The sequence below is a fragment of the Melospiza melodia genome, chromosome 2 (genome assembly GCF_035770615.1).
Source record: "Melospiza melodia melodia isolate bMelMel2 chromosome 2, bMelMel2.pri, whole genome shotgun sequence".
In the NCBI taxonomy this organism is placed as follows: domain Eukaryota; kingdom Metazoa; phylum Chordata; class Aves; order Passeriformes; family Passerellidae; genus Melospiza; species Melospiza melodia.
In genome coordinates this window covers 25,286,967-25,309,211 of record NC_086195.1, presented here as the reverse complement: position 1 = coordinate 25,309,211, position 22,245 = coordinate 25,286,967, and the positions used below count along the sequence as shown (strand labels likewise).

The 22,245-nt window shown below is 39.0% G+C and overlaps 2 protein-coding genes across 11 annotated transcripts in view; one reads left to right on the top strand and one right to left on the bottom strand.

Moving 5' to 3' along the window:
- LOC134431598 (putative protein ARB2BP) lies at positions 1-5,501 on the bottom strand. Its single transcript, XM_063179629.1, is given in 4 exon segments — positions 1-1,057; positions 3,688-3,760; positions 4,443-4,739; positions 5,458-5,501. Coding segments are annotated over 4 exon segments (1,446 nt in total). The 3' UTR covers positions 1-25.
- SENP7 (SUMO specific peptidase 7) overlaps positions 4,438-22,245 on the top strand; it is a 42,997-nt gene continuing 25,189 nt past the window's right edge. For 2 of the 10 annotated variants that reach the window (XM_063148151.1, XM_063148149.1), the window contains exons 1-6: positions 4,438-4,533; positions 5,812-5,858; positions 8,336-8,443; positions 10,566-10,660; positions 18,848-19,045; positions 20,632-20,829. In XM_063148151.1, the coding sequence (XP_063004221.1) occupies positions 5,823-5,858; positions 8,336-8,443; positions 10,566-10,660; positions 18,848-19,045; positions 20,632-20,829 (635 nt within the window). In that variant the 5' untranslated portion in view covers positions 4,438-4,533; positions 5,812-5,822. The remainder of the gene's footprint in view (positions 4,534-5,811; positions 5,859-8,335; positions 8,444-10,565; positions 10,661-18,847; positions 19,046-20,631; positions 20,830-22,245) is intronic. The other 8 variants (XM_063148150.1, XM_063148154.1, XM_063148153.1 and 5 more) reach the window with 8 other exon arrangements.

The following is a 22,245-nucleotide window of genomic DNA, read 5'->3' as shown; positions in this document are numbered from 1 at the left end:
TCAAGAACAAACCAGTGTACCTTTATTAATTGCCTGTCTTCTTCCTTGTGCTGCTTCTGGTTACAACAGGCGAATTCCTCAAGGCTGTTGTGATCTTGGCTTTCAGCATGCTCTTCAAGTACTTAAAGATGGGTTGTAAGCAGCAGGAGGGTGCTAAACCATACTTTTCTGTTCCAGCAGAGAAAGTAGGACAATTTACTCTCATGAGACAGTGCACAGTTTTGTTTAGGGGTTTGCTGTTCGACACCCATTCTCGGCAGTTTTTGTGTATCCATTCCTGTATTTCTGGATCGTGTCTGCTCTGCTGCTGTATGTTGTGTGTGGAGTCAATGAATGCCACAGAGTACACTTTATTCATCACCTCATGTTTCCTCTGCACCAGCAGATCAATAAACACCAACCCACCATAGCCATGGGCAATGAAGGCCACATTTCTGGCTGCACTCTTTGCAATGAAATGATCCCATACATACGTGGTGTGCTCTTCGGGGCTGCTGCTGCCCCTTTTGGGGATCAAACAGGCAGACTGTCTGACAGAAAATCTCTCCTTTTCAGTTTTCATATCAGTGAAATTGTCATTGGGGTTCAGTACAATCACTTCCCAGTGGCTCTTCAGGGCCATTTTGATGAATGGTATTTGTGTTCCATGTTTCAAGCCCTCACTGACAATTGCCCTTCGCCCCCACTGTCCAGCACAAAAAGCTCCATGGTCTTGAAGAAAGATAATTAGACTAGAGGAACTTGTTAATGCATCCTTGCTCATGAAAAAGAAGCTTCTTGGTTCATCCTCTGTAGCATCAGTAGGAATATAAACCTTCTGCAGCATGCAGACTCTTCCCAGGAGCTCATAAACATACTGGGTAATAGAATGTCCCAGAACTTCGTAGCGTTCATGATTCTGCTCATGTCCATTCTTGTAGTAATTGAAAACAAAGGACTCATTTGTATCCAGGTGCCTCAGTTCCCCTTTTATATTGAAGTCATATTTTAGTTCCTCTTGATACTTGGAACCCTCTGTTAGTTTCCTCAAACTGAGTTCACGCTGTATTTGTAACCACTACAAATTAAGAAGACTATTATTATCTTCTTAAGTAGTGATAGACCTCCACACCACACTGGTCTACCCACCCCTCCCTGCATTAGAATTTAGATTTAAAAGCTGTTACAAATTAAATACTTGTTGAACCAGAGTATTTCATGGTGATGTATAGCAATCCAGCTGCTTCTAAAACCTCTTAGAGGTGTCAGTTGCAAAGTTCCAACAGCAGTAACTCCTCTGCCTTTATTACACCTTATTTCAGTTTGGTAGTTCAAAATTTGTAAGTAGCATGTTTATTTAAAGATCTGTTTAAGGTAGTTTGAATAAAGGGCTTTAAGAAGGAGGTACATGTACATGGTTCATTGTTCACTTGAACAACTTTTATTGTGCTGTCTCCTAGCCATTATCTTGGAACTCCACTGAGTTTCAAGGCCACCTTTGAAATACAGGCCTAGGCAGCTGGACATAGTCCAAGTGTCATAACTGCATCCTGAGCTTTTAAAGAAAATAAGCTGTGCTTACTAAGGACTTAACCTTCCTGTTGCTAGTGTACCAGCATACATTCCATGCTCTTCTACCTTCAGCTGCACTAGAACAGATAATAATGATGTGTTTGCTTTCTGCTAATCACTCTAATTAGTCATTCATCCTTGCAAGAACTTGCCATATGGAAGTAGAGGAATGGATGACAGAATAAAGTAGCCACTGTGATCCAGGAGCAGGAGAAAAGAAAGTCCAGGCAGCAAACTATTATGAGGTTGGACTGAGATCTCCAAATTCAGATTATCTCTAATGACTGAAATGAATTATACCAGAAAGCAATTTTTGAGCAGCTGAAAAATTAAGTTTAGCATAACCTTCTATTTTCCTAGTAATTCTTCAATCTACTACTGACTGTCACTGGCTGTAGAACAGCAAACAGGGTATAACCTTTGGGGTGGTCAGAATCCCACCTTTACAGGAGTTTAGTCCTAATACAGTAATTTTTTTTTCCTGTAAATGGTCTGAATCAAGTTACATTTGGCAAGTTAGACTGTATACCTTTAAGTATTTCTTGCTGAGCTAAAAGAAGTTTTATAGAACACAGTAAATTACATTCTATGTTAAAAGTCACTGTACCATTTGATAAAGCCAATTACTAGGACAAAAAGTGATCTGAATATTTTCATGTAAGCAACTTGATTTGGAACCCAACTCTTTCAAGGGATGCAAGTTTCCTTGAGGTAAGGTACTTAGCAAAATTATTTCTTACACTCCTAAATGAAAAAAAACCAAACTAAAAAAACTCAAAACTAAACAAAAACATTTTTGCTTTTCAACACATAAAATTCCATATGTATTTTCTTTTTGAGTAATCTCCACTGGGCCAGTGTTATTAAGTCCTCTCTGCATGGTCATTCCTGTCTTCTAAATAATAGAGAGCAGGCTAGAAAATTATGCCTTCTCCTTTTTTATCTCATAATCAGTACACATAGAAAAAGTGGAAAAAGTCATATGCTATGATATATAATCCATTTATTACTGTCTTGCCAGTTTCTTGAAATGGAAAGAGTGCAAAGAAAATTCAAGGGCACCCATTCATCTATGATTTTTTCATTCTGCAGGAAGGCACAAAAGACACAAAGGAGATGGGAAAACAGTCTGCTATACTACTGAAATATGGGCAATTAATGCAAAAGAGATAATACTTAGTGGGAAAGAAGCTACTCATATTCCAGTTGTTCCCGTGAGACAAAGTGGGAGAAAAATGGGCGTATTTTAAGGAAAAATGCATTTGAAGAAAGGCAGAAAGCTTTCTGTAAGAATTAGGAATAGGTAGGTGCAGCTTCCTTGGAGTGGCATGCTGGGGACCACCTCTCAGTCCCTTTCCCTCCTCACCCCTAAAAGATTGGAGAGACTAATTTCCCAGCATACTCTGAACAGGAGGTTACTATTCTTTTACTGCAGCTACTAACAGCAACATTGTTTTTTCAGTTCCAAAACAAGGATGCGTGATTCCAAATTAAACCCTGAACATACACTTTACAAAGCATTGTGAAGGGTTGCTGAAGATTTCAGGAGGCAGAAACAAACACAGTTTTACATAAAGTGCACATATGACTTTCCTTCCTAAAATTGCCTTCAGGATGGGAAATGAAAAGTTTTGAGGCAATTAATGATAGGTTATAATTTTGGAGTTTACTTAAACAGTAGCTTAGAATTATATACTTATTAGTCCAGAGAACTGATTTTATTGTAGGAACACAATTAATTATAGAATTAAAAAAGTAGCAATTAAACGTTAAAGATACAGCTGCATAACGCATGCACTTCTTTGTTGTAAGTCTGCATTCTAAATCAGCATTGATAGCTGTTTGTACTTCATTGTCTGTATATAAATGCAATATTCAAGGTTGTAAATGCTGGCAGCCTTTACAATTGCTACTTTAGTTTTAAAAATTTGCTTTTGGGGAAAAATAATCCCTCTTTCCCTTCCTTCCACTTTTCTATTCAGATTCTAATGTGCTTCAGATGTAAATTCAGCTGGTGCTTGTTGCAGCATTTGGCATATTGTAAACACCAGTGCAGTATAAGTACTACATAAGATCCATAAAGATGACTTTGTTTTCCATTTAAAACCATTTCATTCTAGTCAAGCCCAATATTACCGTATGCTCTTCTGTAAAATCTGTCATCATCATAGATGAAAATCGTTTTCACTCTGGGATGTGGACAAGTCCTCTGCATGAAAAAAAAAATAAACCCAATCATGGTTTCAGTTTTCATTACTTCAAGTACTGGGGTGTATATCTACAAGATCTGTCACTAGCTGATGGTTTGGGGCGACCTAAAGCGCTCCAGTAGCTCCAAGTTCCAAACTAGCCTCTCATGTTTGTAATTCACACCTGAGAGTTAGCTACAGCTAAACCTCGAGTATGAAACGAAATATTCGTCCATACTAGCTTTAATTCCCACGACCAAGAAGAAAACAAAGCAGAAAGCGCTACAGAAAACTTACAATTCTGAAGCTACCCTGAAAAAAAAACACAGCAAAAAAAACCCCAGCCAACAAATCTTCCTCTCCCCTTGGCTGCCGGAAGATTTCTAAGGACAGCACCTGCAAACTGCGGCCAGTCGAGGTTATAAGGGCTCTCCCCGGCTGTGCATACCCCCCGGCCAGGGCGTTAATTTGATTAATTTGGCGGGGTCTGGTGTCAGCTGAGGGAAATGTCATTAGCACGGTACTACTTAAACCTGGGTCGGCCCGGGTTCATTATTGCTCCTTTACAAGTAATGCTGTTTATCGGCTCTTTAGCGGCTCTCAGCGGGTCAGTACCGAGCTCATCCTGAGCAGGTTAAAGCTCGGAGGGCCCGAGGGGCCACGGCCGGGCGGCGGCTCCGGCAGGGCCCAGCGGGGCGGTGCCCGGCCCGGAAGTAGCCGGGGAAGCTGCGCAGGCGGCGGTGGCGGGGCCGGCCCGGGTAAACAGCTCCGGCAAACAGCTCAGGCGGTGGCGGTGAGTGCCGGTGCTGATACCGGGGCCGTTCGGTCCTGCTCGCTGCCGGCCCTTCGGCGGGGGAGGGCGGAGGAGGGCAGGGCTGCAGCCGGCCGGCAGCGTTTTGGGGGGGCCGCGGTGTCTGCCGCGAACGAGCGGAGCCGGCAGCGCGGTTGAGCGGAGGGAGGGAGGGCTGGTGGCGGCGTTGCTGCGCCTCTGGGAGAAGGCTGAGGAGAGATTGTGAAAAGGTGGAATTGCTGGCTCAGGCCGTCGGGATTTGCGGGTTTGTCAGAGGGAAGCTGTTTCCTTCCCAGCGGGGGGAGCCGGGGCGCGGAGCTCGGGGCTCGCTGCCGGGCCAGGCTCGGTCGGTGCCGGGCTGGGCTCGGTCGCTGCCGCTCCTGGTGGTGCCGCTCCCCCGAGCTGTCAGGCGGCCCCTGTTCTTTCGCGGTTCCTCCTCGCAGGCGTCGGAACAGGCACTACTTTGGCTTTTCTTTATCGGTCCCTTCCCCACCCTGGGGGACTATGGCTCTAACTGAAAAAAACCTCCGAGATAAGTAAAAGTCCCCGAACTTGGCTTCTCGAGAGACTGCAAACTAGCTGTAATCTTTCAAGGTCTTATGCCAGTGTCATATTGAATATGTATCAAGAGAATATCTATAAATGCTGGGATCTCTGAGGCTGTGTTCCTCTAGTGATGAAGTTTGTAGGTTTAACGGGAGTCCTTGTCTATTACTTATTCTGGGAGCCCTTGCAGTGGTACAGGTGTCCTCTTTTACTCCTTTTCACTCTGTAGTCTAAGTGTGAACTTCTTATTAGTTGTGTGCCTGCAGCAAGGAGTTAATCAGTCAATGTCATAACTAAGGATAGATTCTAGGACAATTTCATTAAAAATTTAGTCTACACTGACAATCCAGAGCCTTGCCCAGGTGTGTGGCTGTCAATTACCTTTTACTAAGGCCTGTAGTGACAGGGCAAGACGGAACGGTCATAAATTGAAAGAGGATAGGTGTAGATTGGACACAAGGAAGAAATATTTTTTACAATGCAAATGGTGAGACTGGAACAGGTTGCCCAGAGAAGCAGTGGATGCCCCATCCCTGGGAGTCTTCAAGGTCAGGTTGAATAGGCTTTGAGCAACTTGATCCATATTATCAATGTGGGCTTTTTTGTTCTAGATTGCTGAAAAATTATTTTCTTGCTCTTTCTTAGTGCCTACTACTGTGGTTCTACTTGCCTCTTAATCAATAAACCAGAAATTGTTAAGTTTCTTTTTTTTTTTTCCTTTGTATTTTTTTCCAGTAGAGAAAACCATGTCAGGAAGAGCATCATCTTCAAGTCATGTCAATGTAAGTGTTCCTGAAATCTTCAGCATTTTATTTTGAGGCTATGGATATCCTAGGGTGTTCTGATGTGTTTGTACAACCAAATTGATTCTTCATTTTGTTGGAACACGCTTTCTTGGGAAACTGTTTATTGTGGTAGCAGTCAATACTAATGTCTACTGTTGTACATTTATTAATACGTTATAGGCTTAGCATTTCATTACACATAAACAGGATGTTTTCCAAGTTATTTTAAGACCTAGGCTACCACCTAAAATTTTAGAGTAATTTGAAGTAAGGAGAACAGCTGCAAAACTGTGTAAAAGTTGGTTATCTGCAGAGATACACGCAGAGGCTTCTTATGCTGGTGTGTATTTTTTCCTAAAATATCCCTGTTAGAAGCAGTTTCTGACAGTGGGAGTACTGGAGAGAACAAATGGTAGGCACAGGAACAGGTATGATTGGGTGAGATCTGGGGGATCTAGTGGTTTAGAAATGAGCTGTTTGCAGCACTGTGTTTATGCACTTTCTCTGGCCCTTGCTTTTACAGGTGGGAACCTTCAGGAAAGTATTGCTGATTTAGATGAGGCTGCCGTGTGTGTATGCACATGTATGTGTAGAGTTAGTCACCTTTTCTTTGGGAAAAGCTGAGGCAACTGCATACCTTGTGTTTAGCATAGATTCAGACCTCTCTTTGTCTGTTGACTTTGTGCTCGCTCTGTAAGTTAATTGTGGGTGCTGTAAACCAACATCTTCTTAATGAGTGCAAGCATTGGGAAGGTTCTGTGTGGTGAGCTGAAAATGTTGCTGGTTAATGTATCTTGTGCTTTTTATCCCTTTCTGTCAGTTGTCTCTTCTTTTTACTGAGTCTGACTTTATCTGTACTTTATGTTGTCTGTTATGTCATTACAGAAATTATCAGAACCTCTTTAATTTTAAATGTATGTTAAAATTCTAGATAACTGTGTGTTCTTTGGAATCTCATAACAGAAGCTGCTAGCCAGGCAGCAGGTGGAGGTCTGAAGGAAGAAATCTGTTCCTAGCTGTTACAGTGCAGATCAGAAATATGCATTCTGACTGATAAATGTGTTTATAGGCCCCTTCTAAAACAAAACCAACCAAACAAATTTGAACAGTCTACTTGTAGGAGCTGCTGAATAAGAAAATGTCTTGTTTCAATCCTTCCATGTTGATTGAAAAGAGAGGCACTTGTCTGAGAGGTTGTTACCTGTGTGTGACATGAGTATCCTTTAGAGTTTGAAGAAACTGTTATTAAAGGAGTGTTTGTTACAGTGTTTGACCATCAAAGGCAGCCTGAGATACTGTATAGAAATTTGGGTCTAATTACAAAAAACTTTAATCTTGGTTTCAAAGAAGTGTAGAGAAGGACTAAGAGCACTCAGGATTTAAACCGAAGGACTGAAATATTATCTCATTATGGTGCAGCATACTTCCTTATGGTCTGTCTGAAGGACTACTTGCTGAGCTAATGAATGCAGTTAAGGTGCTAATAATTAAGTTGTTGGAGTCACTGTTCTGGAATCCCTGCTTTTAATTTCATGTTACAATGCAAGGCATCTGGTGGCTTGCAAATCAAGTTCATAGGATGCTTTACAGTGTCCATCATATGGAGTAGCTTCAGCTTTTTCCTGCCTGAGCTAGATTCAGAGATGTGTAAATGTTGCATTCCCTCTCTGATACATTCTCATCTGGTTGTATTTGTAATGTAAGGTTTTGCTCCTCAGGATGCCTGGAGAAATAGCAATGTTTGCACTTTTATTCTTTCAGTTGATACTTTAACTGGTTTAATTAACTGATAGAAAATATCATCCTGTTTCCTTGTCTTATGAACTAGTACAAATTTAGTTTGGTTATTTTTTTGATTTTCAATGAACAAACCTTCTTTCCTACACATTTTTTTTTCTGAACTGATGAATTCATGTGAATTATTAACTGCTTTCTCTTTCAATAATTACTTTCAAAATGCTGTCTCCATATCTGTGGGAGTTGGCAATGACAATAGCTGATACCATTTTGAGAACATTAAAGTCTGATGCTAAATTATCATACCAAAATTGTTCTTAATTCTGAATTTTTTCTTTTGAGAAAGCAAACCTGGTCATGACATTCAGCTATTTAGTTTTCTCTTTATCATTCTCTAAGCTGAGACAGTTAAACTGGAGTGTAAACAAATGAGAAGGAACCAAGAAGACAGTGCCAGTGGATTGGTTGTCACCTTTTTGTTGCCTTGGAAGATGCAAAGTTAATGAAATAGAACTTTTTCAGATGGTTTCATGTGTTAAAACTAGCTCATCATGTGGTATGACACATGATTTGGGATCGGCATTAATGAGGAATGCGTTTCAAATAAAGTCACAAGTCAGGGCTTCCCTTACAACTTTATTTTGCCCAGTTAATACAACATTGTACATGGAGGTATGTCAGCTCATAGCACCAGTGGATAATTTAGTTTTACCGTGTGTAACATCATCTATTTTCAGTTTCGTATACCAAAGAAGAAAACAAACACCAAGTCAGAGGATGTCCAAGTTCAGTCCCCTTTGGCAAGGCTCCCAGGCTCCCACCATTGTGACTACCCTTTAAAAGAGGTAAAGAGAAGTTCTTCAGAGTGTACAGTGTGTAGGAGAATGTTACATGAGGATTTGGTTTAGTTTTGGCTGTTTTTTTTCAACACCAAGTGTTGCCTTGTGACCAATAATTAATCCAGACTGTCCTGAGAGAAGCAAGTGTGAAAGTCTGAAATCTGTTTACAAGCATACATTTACAGACATGGGAGTCTTAGTCTAAATAATTGAAAAGCAGTTTGTCTTTGGGTGTAGTTTGAAACTATCTTGAAAATCATTAATATAAAGGTAAATATGATATTTAATATTTTTTTTAGTTGATTGTCTTCTGACTGCTGAACTTTTAGGTTATATTCAGATCACTTATCAAACTTTCTGTTATATAGAAATAACCTTTACATTGAGTTTTCAGTTATCCAGGAGCTTAAGCTTTTAAGAGAATATATAAAGCACTCTATGCCTCTTGACAGAATTTTAGGTGCTAATACAGAAATAACTATATAAAGACTGTAAGAGTCTTATGACATTTATCATAACTGATTGTCTGGATCATCTCAGTCACAAGCAAATATTTGCCTCTATAAATCTTTTCCAAATTTCATAAGCGTTTCAAATATCAAGTGTTGGAAACATACTTTGCTACTCTTGTTTCCTTCAGCTCAGCAGCCAGAGCTTGTTGCTGGCTTTAGTGCTTTCAGAATCATGGGCAAACAGAGCTCCTCCCTCTCAGAGGAGGCTGAAAGGTGTAGTGAAGGAAGGTAGGAATTTCTCCTGACTTACAGTAGTGGTAATGTGACCCAGGTCTCTTGGTAGGCCAGGTCATTTGAGAATGCTGCAGTAGAGAATTGCTGTGGGCTTGTGTTCTGTACTGGTGATGCTTTCAGTGAGCAGACCCTCCAGTTGCAGTCAGGTTTTGAAATGGGAGCTGGTGTCTCCTGTGGCTACAAGCAGCAACCTGTCTGCCTCTATAAAAATTATGATTTGAATGGTGAATTGGAAAATTCTTTATTTCCTAGTTATTTCCTGGATGTTGTCTAATTTTCTGTTTCTTATTTTTCCTGCCTATGTCTATACATATTTCAAACTTTCCCATGTATCAGGGGATTTCAAATGCTTTAAACACTGCCTAATTTTTACGTTCTACTTTAAAAGACTTGGTTGTGAGTTGTCAGAGTTTGCACCAAGTTTGAGAAACTTTGTGTGGTTTTTAGTGATTTGGATGTTCAGGTCTCTCCTGTGCTTGAACACCAGTAGTAAAAGATGAAGTAGATGGTGTTGGAAGGCAGGAAGAGGGGAGAGCCCAGTCAAGTCAATTTCTTGCTGCCAGCTTTAATAATGGGTTATTTTGCATTAGAGTTAATCCCTATGGTAGTGAACAGTTTGATTTGGGATGTGCCTTTCAGACTTCAATTAAGTTTGTAGAATGTGCATGGGCATGAACTTTTCAGATGCTCTTTCAAATGACACTTAGTCAAAAATGAAGATAAGTTTGTCTGCTTTCAGCCCGAGTGCCATAATTTTCAAGCATCTCTTAGGTTTATTATATTTTAAATTTTAAGAAATGAGGAAGATTAGAAGGAGGGCTGGAGGTTTCTGGAATTGCAGCAATAACTGTTTTGTGGTAGGGCTTCTTTTATTTAATTTGAAAATATGAGTACTTTCTGGTAAGGTAAGGGAACGTGGAAAAATTGTCTTGCTTTTCTGGGGTTTGCCACCTAAGTCCCAAACCTTCAAATTGCTTTTCCCTCTCAGAATTTTATAGCTTTTTTATCCATATTGTAGCCTGGAAAATTTGCCTAAATGCACACCATTACCCTCTACTTTCTGCATCTTGTATATTTGTGATTATGTGGAACAGGCCTAATATTTAAGTCTGTGTTTGGTATAGTCCCTCTTGAAATTGGGAAACAATGGAATTGTCCTTTATATTTCTTCAGGAGAAAAAAGTTCTGTTCAAGATCAGATGGTATGTGGATTCTTTAAATCAAGCAAATTAATTATTTGCAAAATTGCTGTGTATGCTATTTATAACTTTGATATATTTGGTCAGTTGCATTGTTGCAGTGTCCCATTTTTCTGGTGCATTATCCATGATGACATAATCAGGTTTTTTTGAAATCTGCCAATTTTATTTGTTTTGTTTCAGTGGAGATTAAGTGCCAACAACAGAAAGCCTTCCACTAAAGGAAAAAGGCAAAGGGAATGCAACAGACATAGCTCTAATGATGAAGAATCAATTGGGTAAGAAGTCATCTCAAATTAGTTTATCTCTGTTTGCATATTCAGAGTTTCACATCTTTCTTGAAGATGAGTGTCTCTGGTCTCTAGCGAATTATTTGTGTCATGCAGAGATGGTTTTCAAGCTGTTGGGTGGCTCACCTTCAGAGAATCATGCTTCAGTGGTCTAATGGCAGCTGTAGCCTTTGTGTAATATCAGCACAAGATCTGTGGCATTAGAGTGAGAGTGCTTACTACAGGAATTACTACTTGTCAACCTGCTTGGGGTCCTGAAAGATGTTCATTACTCTCGAAGTGTAAACTGTCATTCTAGCCCTGGATATCTTTAGATCTGTAAGAAGCTTCCCAGAATTCTTTTTCTCATCCTTTTTTGTTCTGTAGCCCACGCTTATTAGCCTAAGCTTTATCAACTCTTTAAAGCAATTAAAATATCCCTTAAACAATATGGTGATTAGCAGTGGAGGGAAGTAAAAAAATGGGAGCTTTTCCACCTCTGTGTTACTGTCAAGGCACTTAAATTATTAAGACTGCTGATGTGCCACTTCTTTCTCTGTTGTCAAGAGCAAATGTCTTGGTTTCTTTGCAATTATGGCAAATTATTGATATGCTATTATAAGATAAAATCATCATCTTCAGAGTTATCAGCTAGGTAATTGTTTTATCCAAGAAAATTTTGAAGCTGTAATTTCTACAACTGACAAATGGAAATAAAAATGTAGAACTAGATTTATTAGCAGGAGCTGGGAAACATAATGACTTTGTGGCAAAATGAGTATGTTTGTCCTAATGAAACAGTTGTTATTCCCCAAACCACTTAATTCTAAATAAATGAATAAGCATTCTCTGCTCTGTTTTCTGACTGCAACTAAACTTGCCCATAAGTGGTTTCTTATCAGGAGAGGCTGTTAAAAACAAAGTGCACAGGTAATGAAAATGCAGGTGATTTTGGCACTGCTGAGTTCTGTAGGTTTGTGGTTTATGAATGATAATTTTTTAGCCTGGTCTGTATATTCAGAATGCTTCAAAGTCTTGCAGGGAAGAGCAGAAATTGTAAAAGATGCTGAGTTTATTTTTCATACCTCCTCAGAGGCATAGCTGTCAGTTTACATGCACTTACCTCAAAAAGCTTCTGTCAGTAACTTTTAACTGAGGGAGCGGCTCACAGGGTCAACCTGACAGAATTTAATTGCAGTTTCCTGAATTTTATTTATGTTTTGTCATGGTTGATTTGTGATATCAAGATATCAATCTCTGAAAATCTCTCAGTAAACTTTGAACTGATCTTTAAACATTGAGAAGTTTGGTTTCTTTAAAGCTATCTTTAGATCTGTTGTGTATTAATTTTCTGTTTATTTCAATATGCAAGAGACTTTCAAATAGCATTTATAGGCGTTCCATAATTTTTACACAAATAGTTAACAGCTTAATATTGAGAAATTATTTAGACTACAAAGAGACAGCAAGTATTTTGATATTAAACTTGTACATTTTTCAGTTCTTTGAAAAAAGATGTGTTTCTAGAGACTAGCTGGAGCCTCTCTGTAAAGTAAATTTACTCTCCTGTCTGCAATGAAGCTTGTATTAAGTGTTCCACTTAGGTACTCAGTTTCTCAGTAAGTCAGAATCAACATGGGAACTTCATTGTGTAATAATTGGAAAGATCACTCAGGTTCTAAAGAGGTGGTGTTTGTTGAGCAAGAGTCTGAGAACTGACAAAACTGTAAAGAGGAAGGAGTGAATTAGTGTGCTGCAAGTCTTTCTGATGCAATAGTTTTTATTCCCAGTGAGGAACTTTTCATTTGCATTAAAAGTAGAAAATAAATCTTTATTACAAACTCCTATTAGCTCCTGGTATTTTAAAAGCAGTCTACTTTATTGATAGGATCTAATATCAGGTGTTTAGGGAGATATGTTGCTTCAGGACTGTTACTGCCACCAAATTTTAGTCATAAAGGACAAAGTAGATATATTAGCACAAACCTACAACTTCACATGGGGCTTTTTTAACTTCTGGATTACAAAATTTGGTAGTCAATTGCTTCTGTCGGCTGTGCTGTGGTGTGAGATCATGGGGGTCTGTGGCAGCAACTGCAGCTGCTCTCACTTGTACAGCTCTGCTCCTGGGCTTGTGAAAGGGGAGTGTCAGGGGCTTTGTCTGGGATCCCAGAGAGGGCTCCTGGGTGGGTTAGTTCCCTAGTTGGGAGGGAGGTGGAAGTTAAGATGTGTGCAGTTCCTTCCGGTCAAATTAAATTTGGCATTTCGTTACATGTTCAGTGAAACACGTGTTACTGCTGAATCAGGTACTGACCCCATAGCAGTCAGGTTTTTGTGGCAATCATTTACATTTACCCTTGCCCTGCAAGAGCATTTGGTTAGTAATAACCTCCTAGTTCAGCAAAGCAAGGAGGTTCATAGGGATGTTTGTGGGTCACTGACTTCTCATCAGTTGGTGAAAGGACAGGACCTTGAAGCTGAAGGAGGACAATCAAAAGGTTTCCTCACAGCAGGGTGTTGTCAGTGAATGCATCAGTCAGAGATTCCTGTTAATGATAGTGTGTCATGTTATTCCTTTGGGCTCAGAAAGGGAGCTCCTGGGCTGTGCATGTGCTGCAGAAGCTCAGATAACTGAATACACATCAGCTCTATCAGTGGCTTTATTCTGTAGACACAGGACAGACCCTCAGCTTGTCTGAGAGCTGAGGGAACAACCCAACAAAACAGTACGTGACATCCCACTGCCAAAATATTTATTTCCCAGAACCTGGGTTTGCTAGTAAAAGAATATAGCCATGAATACAGTGCTGTAGACAATTAATAGTAATTTAGTCCCAAATGAGCCAGTAGTCTCCTTGTCTCATTTTGATCACTTTCTAATACAAATTTGAATGAACTGGAGACAGCAGTTCCAGCACTGGTGTGTGTACACAATATGAACATTGGGTAGGGAGCTATATCAAGCAGCTGTGATTATTGTGTGAAATAAGGTCAAACATTTTTCCCCAAAGAGGTACAAACAATAAGTTTTGTTCCTGTGGTTTATAAGGTAGGATTTTTTTTTTATTGCCTGTGAAAAGCAAAATGAGACTTGTCAGGAGCAGCTAACAGCATTTTTCATAATATATTTTTTGTTTATTCCATCATTACATGCATAGCTATGTTTTCATTACCTTTGCTTTTGTATTTTTTTCAGTTTTTGGGAGGTAGATGGGAGACTATGGTAGGTACTTGTTTTGGAAACTAAAATAATTGTCTTTGGTTTTCCTTCACCAAGATGCCTCCAGTGTTACTGTTATGCAGATTACTTGCTGGGTCTGCTTGTGGGACTTGCTTTTAATGTATGCTTTGCTTTTTTTCTGTTTGACACTTACTTTAATCTTTTGAAATGTCTTTTGCTTGAGTTGTTCGCTGTATTCTGTGGACAGTTTAACAAATAATTTAGGGAGCTGTGTCCCAACCACTGTTTACAGATCTACGGGCTGGCTTAGGTTTAGACTTTCCCTGAATCTATTGTACTCCCAGTCTTGGTGACATGATTTCAAGAAACACTGCCAGAGGCCATACACCTTTTAGAAAGGGAAGCCATTGAAAGCTCTTATGCTCCTTTTCTGCTCTGAAGGTTTGGTCATAACTGGTTCAAAACCTTCAGTCAAAACCTGGTGCCACATACGAAATGATGCCTTGGCCTGGTGCTGACAAGTGTATACCATTGACATCCTTGTTTGTTGAAGGTTTCTCTCCTTGCATGGATTTCTAGTGCAAAGCTTGCTTCATGGTATGTGTATGTGCTTGAAATTATAAGATCATTTTTGCTAAAGTACTTGCCTAAAATCTATAAACCCCATTTCAATCAAGAGAATGGGGAACATTACAAATTCAGCTCCAAGTAACAATCAGTAAACCAAATTATATAGGAACCTGGAGCCTGCTAAGGTCTAGCCTGATGTGTGAGCAAGGGATATCAGACCTGAATTTTCAATGTGGCCAACAAACTATAGGTAGTGAAATTCTGATTCTGGCTCCTTTGCCTCCTGCTGTGGAGTTTTTGTGTCATTATGTTGTTTAAACACTCAATGTTGGATTATTTTCTGGTATCTCTACAAGTCTTGATCGTACATGGTCACAGTGTCTTTATTTTAATTATGGTTTCCTACTGGACTAATTAACTTGCTGTTTGAGCCTAAATTTAGTAAAATTTCATTTTGATATCATGTGTTTGAGAAATAAAAAGAAAAAAAAATTCTGTGAGGTAGAACAATGAAAACTGAAATAATTGAGATCTGGGAAATTGATAGCCTTGGTTTGTTTTTAGACAGGAGAGCTGAAGTGTTCCGTAGAGAATAGCACATTTATGTTGTCTCATGATCCCCTGCATAATTGTTTTAAAACGTGTTTTTTAAGAAGAAGAAATTTTCTGGTTCACATCTTCATATTGCTATGGCTTACTTCTATGACTGTTCTCTATTTGGAGGAAAAACATAATTTAGTTACTTTAAGGTCTTTAATTTTTGAGTCCTTTTGGAGGAGAAAGGGAAATAGCGTAGTTTTTCATTGCATCATCTGTTCTGGCATCCCAAGAGCTGAAGTGACTTCAGTTCTTTAGTCTTCAGTAACTGGCTCTATAAAGTAGTTTGGCTGTTTCTTGTCTTTAGGGGGAAGAATTTGAAAGCACAAGAGTGAATGTCTAGTCTCAGAAGACAACTTGTACAAATTTTCTTCATGAATTCTACCTTGAAACTTTCCTTAACTGCTTCAGTTTCTGTGACTTTTCTTAACAGCCTAATAAGTTCTTGTGTAGCTGAATTTTTTAACTGATTATGTTTGTTAAATATATATATATATTTTTTTTTTTCTCTAATTCCTTAGGTACTGCTTATTTGTTTCTTATTTCTAGTATGCATTACAGTGGACAAACAATAAATTATGTAGAAGTCTAATTGCTATAACCTCTTCTGGGGTATTAAACTGTGGTTCATGTATGAGCTCAACATTGGAGAAGTCCAGAAGAAAGCCAGAAGTTCTGATTTAGTGGGGATTTCTATAGGAAAATAAGTCTCTTGCTTCCTGTGCTGAATGAAGAGGCCTTGCCAGATTGGGATGTGCTCACTAAGCTGTTACAGTTGAACTCCACCATTTAAGACATTAATGTTACTAAACTGACCCCAGGACCTGTGTTCACTTTTTAAGCTTTTCAGTGATTAAAGCATATCTGGAAATGAAACTCCAGTCTCTGGATCCTTAGAGTGTTGAACAAGCCTGTCTGACATCTACAGTATTTGAGGCACGTTCTTGGAACTCTTTTTTGCATTAGGATTCACAGACTGTATGCAGAACTAGATGAAAGAAAAGAAAGGGGAAAGCCTTTTCCAGATTGCATAGAACATTCTGGAGCACTACTGTGCTTTAGGTTGGTATTCAAGTGAGACTGTCTTTGCACATGTGATTTTTTTATGGCCTTCTCAGAGCCAATGGCTCACTTGATAACCCCAGGATTGTTTTTCCAACAGCTAATTAGGACCAATCTGTTGCATAACACTTTGTCCTGTGTCCATGTTCTTGGCATCAGAGTGCCTTAAGTGGGTTTTGGGGTTCTTTTTTGTTGGTGCCTTTTCTTTTCTTTGTTTTTTTAGATAAAGCCTTAGCTCTTTTCCATCAGTTTTTCTTTGGCAAACTTCTATCAGAAGTTCAGAGATAAAAGGAAACTGCCTTCACTTGAGCTTAAGTTCTTTAAGGAACCATTTAGTTTTATTGTGCATTGTCTAGATAGTGGTCTCCAAAGTGTGGTCTGTACAAGACAATTCACTGGGATAAAGGAAGGAAACATTTTTGTACAATTACTAAATGTTTATGTCATCTTGTGTTCCTTTTTGCATTTCTATTTCTGTGTTTCACAATGACAGAATTGAGGTTGGAAAAGACCTTTAAGATCAACCTGTCATGAGTGCCTCTCTGCAGATTTTAATTAAATAAACTTTGTAGAAGGCATGTGCTCAAAATACTTACTGCTGGTCGGGATGTGTGGCCAAAACATTTTGGAGACTGCTGGTTTGGGAAAGGTGTAGCAGAGCTCTGGGAAAAAGCAGCTCATGGCATACACATTATGGCATTCAGGGGTGCAGAGATCTCATCAGGCTGACCACAGCTTCTGGGCAGGTTGTCCAAGCTGTGGGTAGGAACATTTGTCCTTTCAGGTTCAGTGGGGGGTTGTGTGCCTTGTGAATATGGTAAGTAACTAGGGAGAGGAAATCTCAATGTCAAGATTGAAAGAGTAAAATAAAACATAGAACATCTGCCTTCATTTCATTGTATTTTACTAGCATGGCAGTTCCAGACCTTATTTTAGGTGCAAGCATGTCTGTCCTTCAGCAACAAAAGTTTCCATGCCACACCTGTATTTGCCACTGGCTGTAACCAGGCTGCTGAGCTGAAGGCAGCATGTCAGTGGGACCATTACAGCTGCTTGCAGATGTAAACACACTGGGGAATAGCAGCCCTTTGCTTAAGAAATGTTACTGTAGCATGTGTGTAACAGCTATGTGAGTAGTAAGGTTTTTTCCCTAGCTATTAAAAAGAGACTTACTCTACAGTGAGAACATTTATTTTTTGTTACGCAAGACATGCAGTAGGAAAAAAACCCCAATTCTTGTTTCAGTAATCTTTAAAACCCAAAAAATTAGCCTGAACTTCAGTGTCTTCATAGGACCAGCTCTTGGAAAACAAGTCTAGTTCTCAGAGGTTTGAAAATAAAGTAAATCCTGATGAATCATCTATGATCTATAATGCTTATCAGCTTATAAATTCAATAAGCTGGAGTTCAAGTCCTGTCATTAGGTTGCCACCACCTTATGCAGCTCTACAGGCTGGGGAAAGGGGCTGCAAAGATGCTTGGTGGAAAAGGCCTTAGTGGGGCTGGTCAGGAGCCAGAATTTGCCCAGGTGGTCAAGAAGTGGCACCTGGCCTGTGTCAGCAGGACCAGGGCAGTGATTGAAGGCCACACCTTGAGTGCTGTGTCCGATTCTGGGCCCCTCACTAAATGAAAGATGTTGACTTGTTGGAGCAAGTCCACAGAAGGGCAGTGGAGCTGGTGAAGGATCTGGAACATAATTCCTATGAGGAGCAGCTGAGGGAACTGGGCTTGTTCAGTCTGAAGAAAAGAAGGCTGAAGGAAGACCTTCTCACTCTCTAGAACTTCATGAAAAGAGGTTGTGGCAAGGTGGGTGTTGGTTTCTTCTCCAGGACAACCAGTGACAGGACAAAGGGACACGTACTCAAGTTGTGCCAGGGAGGTTCAGGTTGGATATCAGGAAAAATTTATTCACTGAAGGAGTAGTTAAGAACAGGAATAGCCTGCCCAGGGAGGTGATGGAGTCAGTCACCATCCCTAAAAGTGTTTAAAACCAAGTAGACATGGCACTTTGCAGTATGATTTAGTGGGCATGGTGGTATGCAGTTGAAGACTTGTTATCTTGGAGATCTTTTCCAATCCTTATGAGTCTGTAAGAAAACTGTTCAAGTTACTGGCCATAATGCAGATTAATTCTTTATGTGAAGACTTCAGTACCCATCTAGCAGAACTACCAAAGTATACATACTTTTTTAACTTCAGTAGGACATTTTTACTGTCTTTATAATTCATAATTCTAAGTAATTTGTTTAGTGAAATTGAATAGAAATAGTTGGAGCTTCAGAACTGGGAGATTTGTAATTACTTTTTTTTCCCTAGCAAGATCATAATTAATCTGCCATATGGGAACAAATAATATTCATGGCTTTAAAATAAGATGACACAAAATGAGTGTGTATTTTCATATCCTGCAAATGGTCAAGCATACACTTTCAGAATGGCTTGTAAGGCCCTAGTGACACCACTTCCAACATTTTGTGATAACAAGATGTACCAAAATTTCCATTTCAGTGTTTCTGCACTGAAAGTTTACCTCTTCAGGATGACATATGGTTATGTTAGTCATTCATGCTAGAAGGAGAAACCTTGCAAGGCTGCCCTGATCAAAAGATGAGTTTGTGGTTGCTCTTGTCCAAAGAGAACTGCTTTGTAAATTGCCAGGGAAGTGACCTTAATTCTCTAAGGTATGATGCAGAAACAGCAAACTCATAGAATATCTTTGTTGAATTCATTGTGATTTTAAAAATTCTCAGCACCCTATTATTAATGTATTGTTATATGTATGGCAGGCAACCCAAAGTTATGTTGACGAATGTCCTGAGGATGAAAATAGGAAGAAAATACATACAGGCGCAACCTAAAACTGGTGTTAATTTTTCTGATGCTGGCAAGCTGCAGTCAGATCAAGCACCCTCATCATCTGCTGCCAGCGTAAAGATATGGCAGATTTTAAACCCTACTCTCCAAAGTCTTTTTCTGTCTAAAAGGTATGTTGTCTTTGCCTTATGTCACTAAACAAAATAATTTACCTTGCAGTTATTTCTTGATGAGAAATTGTTCTTTATTGTGCCACAGTTTCCTTCTTCATGAACTGTATTTTGTCTCACTTCACTGAATTCACTTGTACCTGGTTCCTTTTGATAATCATTGAGAGAGATGGTGCCAGGCATACTTTAGTGTTTTTTCTGATCAAATGGCTTCTAGAGGGTCCTGTACTGTCAAGACCAATTAATTATGGTTTAGCCATTGGACTCTCAAAATGTTTGGCCTTTTCTTTTATTCTCATGAAAAGAATACACTTGAATTTAACTGCAGTGCTTTTCTAAGAGGAGATACCAAGGTGTATTTTCACTGTTACTGCTTTAGACTACTCACGAAAATAGGAAAATTGGCATAAATGATCACAAGAAAAGCATATCAAGTCTAGTATCTTCTTTGCAGCCCTGCAAGCAATGGTCAATTGTAGATGTTCAGGGAAAAGCATGGTTAGAGTGAATGCTTTATTCTCTGGATTTTCTGTTGAGCTTCTGATAACAGTTTAGGGGCTTCCTTTATTGGAGGTTACATCCAGTCTACATGTTCTTCAGTATTAGGATTTTCATCTTTAAGTTGTATCTCTTAATTGTTTTTCTCCTGTGGGTCTCTGCAATTGTGTCTGGAAGGTAGCCTCCTGATGAAAAGCAAATTTATATCTTGCAAGAGGAGATCTGAGTGCTCTCCAGACATCACAGCATCTGTGCTGGAGTGTGCTCTGTGGATAAGCACAGACAACAGGAGAATTATGCAGTCAATACTCAAAAGGCAGTGTTGTTCAAAACACATTCAAAAGGGCCATAACTTTACAACCTAATCCAAAATAAATTGCAATGGAAGTGGTAGCATTTAAATCCCAGTCTGAGAAAGGAAGTGGATATGGGCTATACAACAAGCTGGCTGCTATGACATTGTTTGAAGTTGAGCTGCTCTTACACATTGTGTGCATGTTCAAGTAGGAATTGCATCTTTATATTTCTGCTTGGCTTGTTTTTGATGCTTGTCTGTTTTAACACCTGCAGGTATTTTTCTGGGTCTTGCAATACTGTAGAGTGCTACCTCATATTTGAGGAGTGGAATAAAATCTAATGCTACCTTTTGTGTGCATGCTAGTTTTCTAGCTGTTCACTAGGTGCTTTAGAAAATATGTTCTGTTTTACTGGAGGCTTCTTGTTCACAGGAAAATCAAGATGGTTTGTTCCAGAGTCATGACAAATATGTACAGATACTGCATGAAAGCTGTTTAGAGAGAAATATTTACCAGTTTTTAAACTGCAGGATATGTTAGAGGCAATGCAGTGTGCATAGTATCTGGCTAAGGTAAAATTATAAAATTACATGGCTAGTTTTCTTACCTTTTGTGTTTACCTGTTTTCCTTGTACTTTAATAGGATTTTGGTTTGTTTTTTGTTTTTGCCTCTAAGGGACTAAAAATATTGATGTTTAATTATCAAGCTTGTAGGATACATGAATTTAACAAGAAGCTTGTTTCTCTAGATTGCAGTGCAGTACTTATGGTTTACTGTTATATGTATGGCAGGCAACCCAAAGTTATCTTGACGAACGTCCTGAGTACGAAAATTGGAAGAAAGTACATAGACAGCCACGTAATAATTGATGCAAATTTACCTGCTGCAGACAAATTGCAATCGGGTCAACTCCCCTCATCAGCTGTTGCCAGCCTACAGACATGTCAAATATTAAGTTCTCCTCATGAAAGTTCTTTTCTTTCTGAAAGGTATGTTACTGCTGATTTTGCCAGTCTTCCTGAAATGACGTAACTTCCCAATGGAAAAGAATTTCCCTGAAACAGCTTTTGTTCTACTCTTTTCTTGAATCAGGAGATCAGTTTCCTGAGTACAAATTAACATGCTTCTCCAATGAGACATTTTAACATTGCATTTGTTCTGGTTTGCTGGACCTGGTATTAAAAGGCTACTTTTCTTTCTTAGAAGCAATTTCTGTTTGCAGTGATTGCACTGCTTTGATGTGGGAAGAAACACAAGTAATTCGAACACATCTAAGTTGGTTTTGTGTCCAGAACCAAAATCTCACTTTCTTGTTGGTGTTGCTGTGTTCTAGCATGATTTCAAATAACTTTTTTTGCAAAATATCTCTAAATTCTGCTCTGTAATTATTAATTTCTTACCACATTAACCCACTGGTGGTGTCAATATTCCTAACAGGGTGGCATTGGTTAAAGGCTATGTGTGTCCTCCTACCACTTAACATCTACTCTTCATCTTTTCCTATATTTAGGTTGACTGAGCATCACAGTAATGTTTGACAAATAAAACTAGCAGAAATCAGGTGTTAGAATTAGATAACACCTATTTTGGTCTAAGGTGGCTGTAGCATTCAAAGCAAGCTGCCTCTGTTTGTCTTTTATGGGTAAAACAGCAAATTTTCCACAGGGAAAAATAGCAGAAAATTCTGAGGAAGACAGTAGACGGATGAAGAAAATAATGATGTGAGGTTTTTTTTTGAAGGCAGGAGTAATTAAAAGTTCCCAGGTTGAAACTGGGATAAGTCAGTCATATTCATCATTCTGATACATCAACATCTTAGGGAACTGAAATTAGTAGCAATTTTTTTTTCCTACAGAATTGCCCATTGCTGCTTACATTAACCTGACAAAACTGCAATTTAAATAAGATTTAGAGAGAACAGTTTATTAGGCTGTCTCATTTTATAGTATCATATTTTTTACTAATAATTATCTGTGACTTAAGGCTGGCTGAAGTGTGGGGTGTTCATTTGGATTGTTGTGCATTTTGGGTTTTGGGTTTTTTTTTTGTTTTGTTTTATTGCAAAATAAGACTAATTTTTAGTATCTGATTTTTTAACTTTGTAAAGTTTGATGATGGGAGGTAGTGGAATTATAGAGAAAAACATGAACTCTTGTATTTAATGCTCTAAATCTGAGGGTACGTCTTGTGTATTTTTTCTGGCTCATATCTAGAGCACAATATTCTATATTAAGCACAATAATGGTTTGAGCTAGTAATTTTTTTAGTAGTTAGGATGACTTTTCACTCTTCCCCAGTGAATAGCACTTTAGTGCAATTTGTAATAGATACAATATGGGAAATGGAGAATTGAGGAGTTATTTCAACAAAGTTATGGCTTGATCCTGGTCACCTGTCTGTAAGTA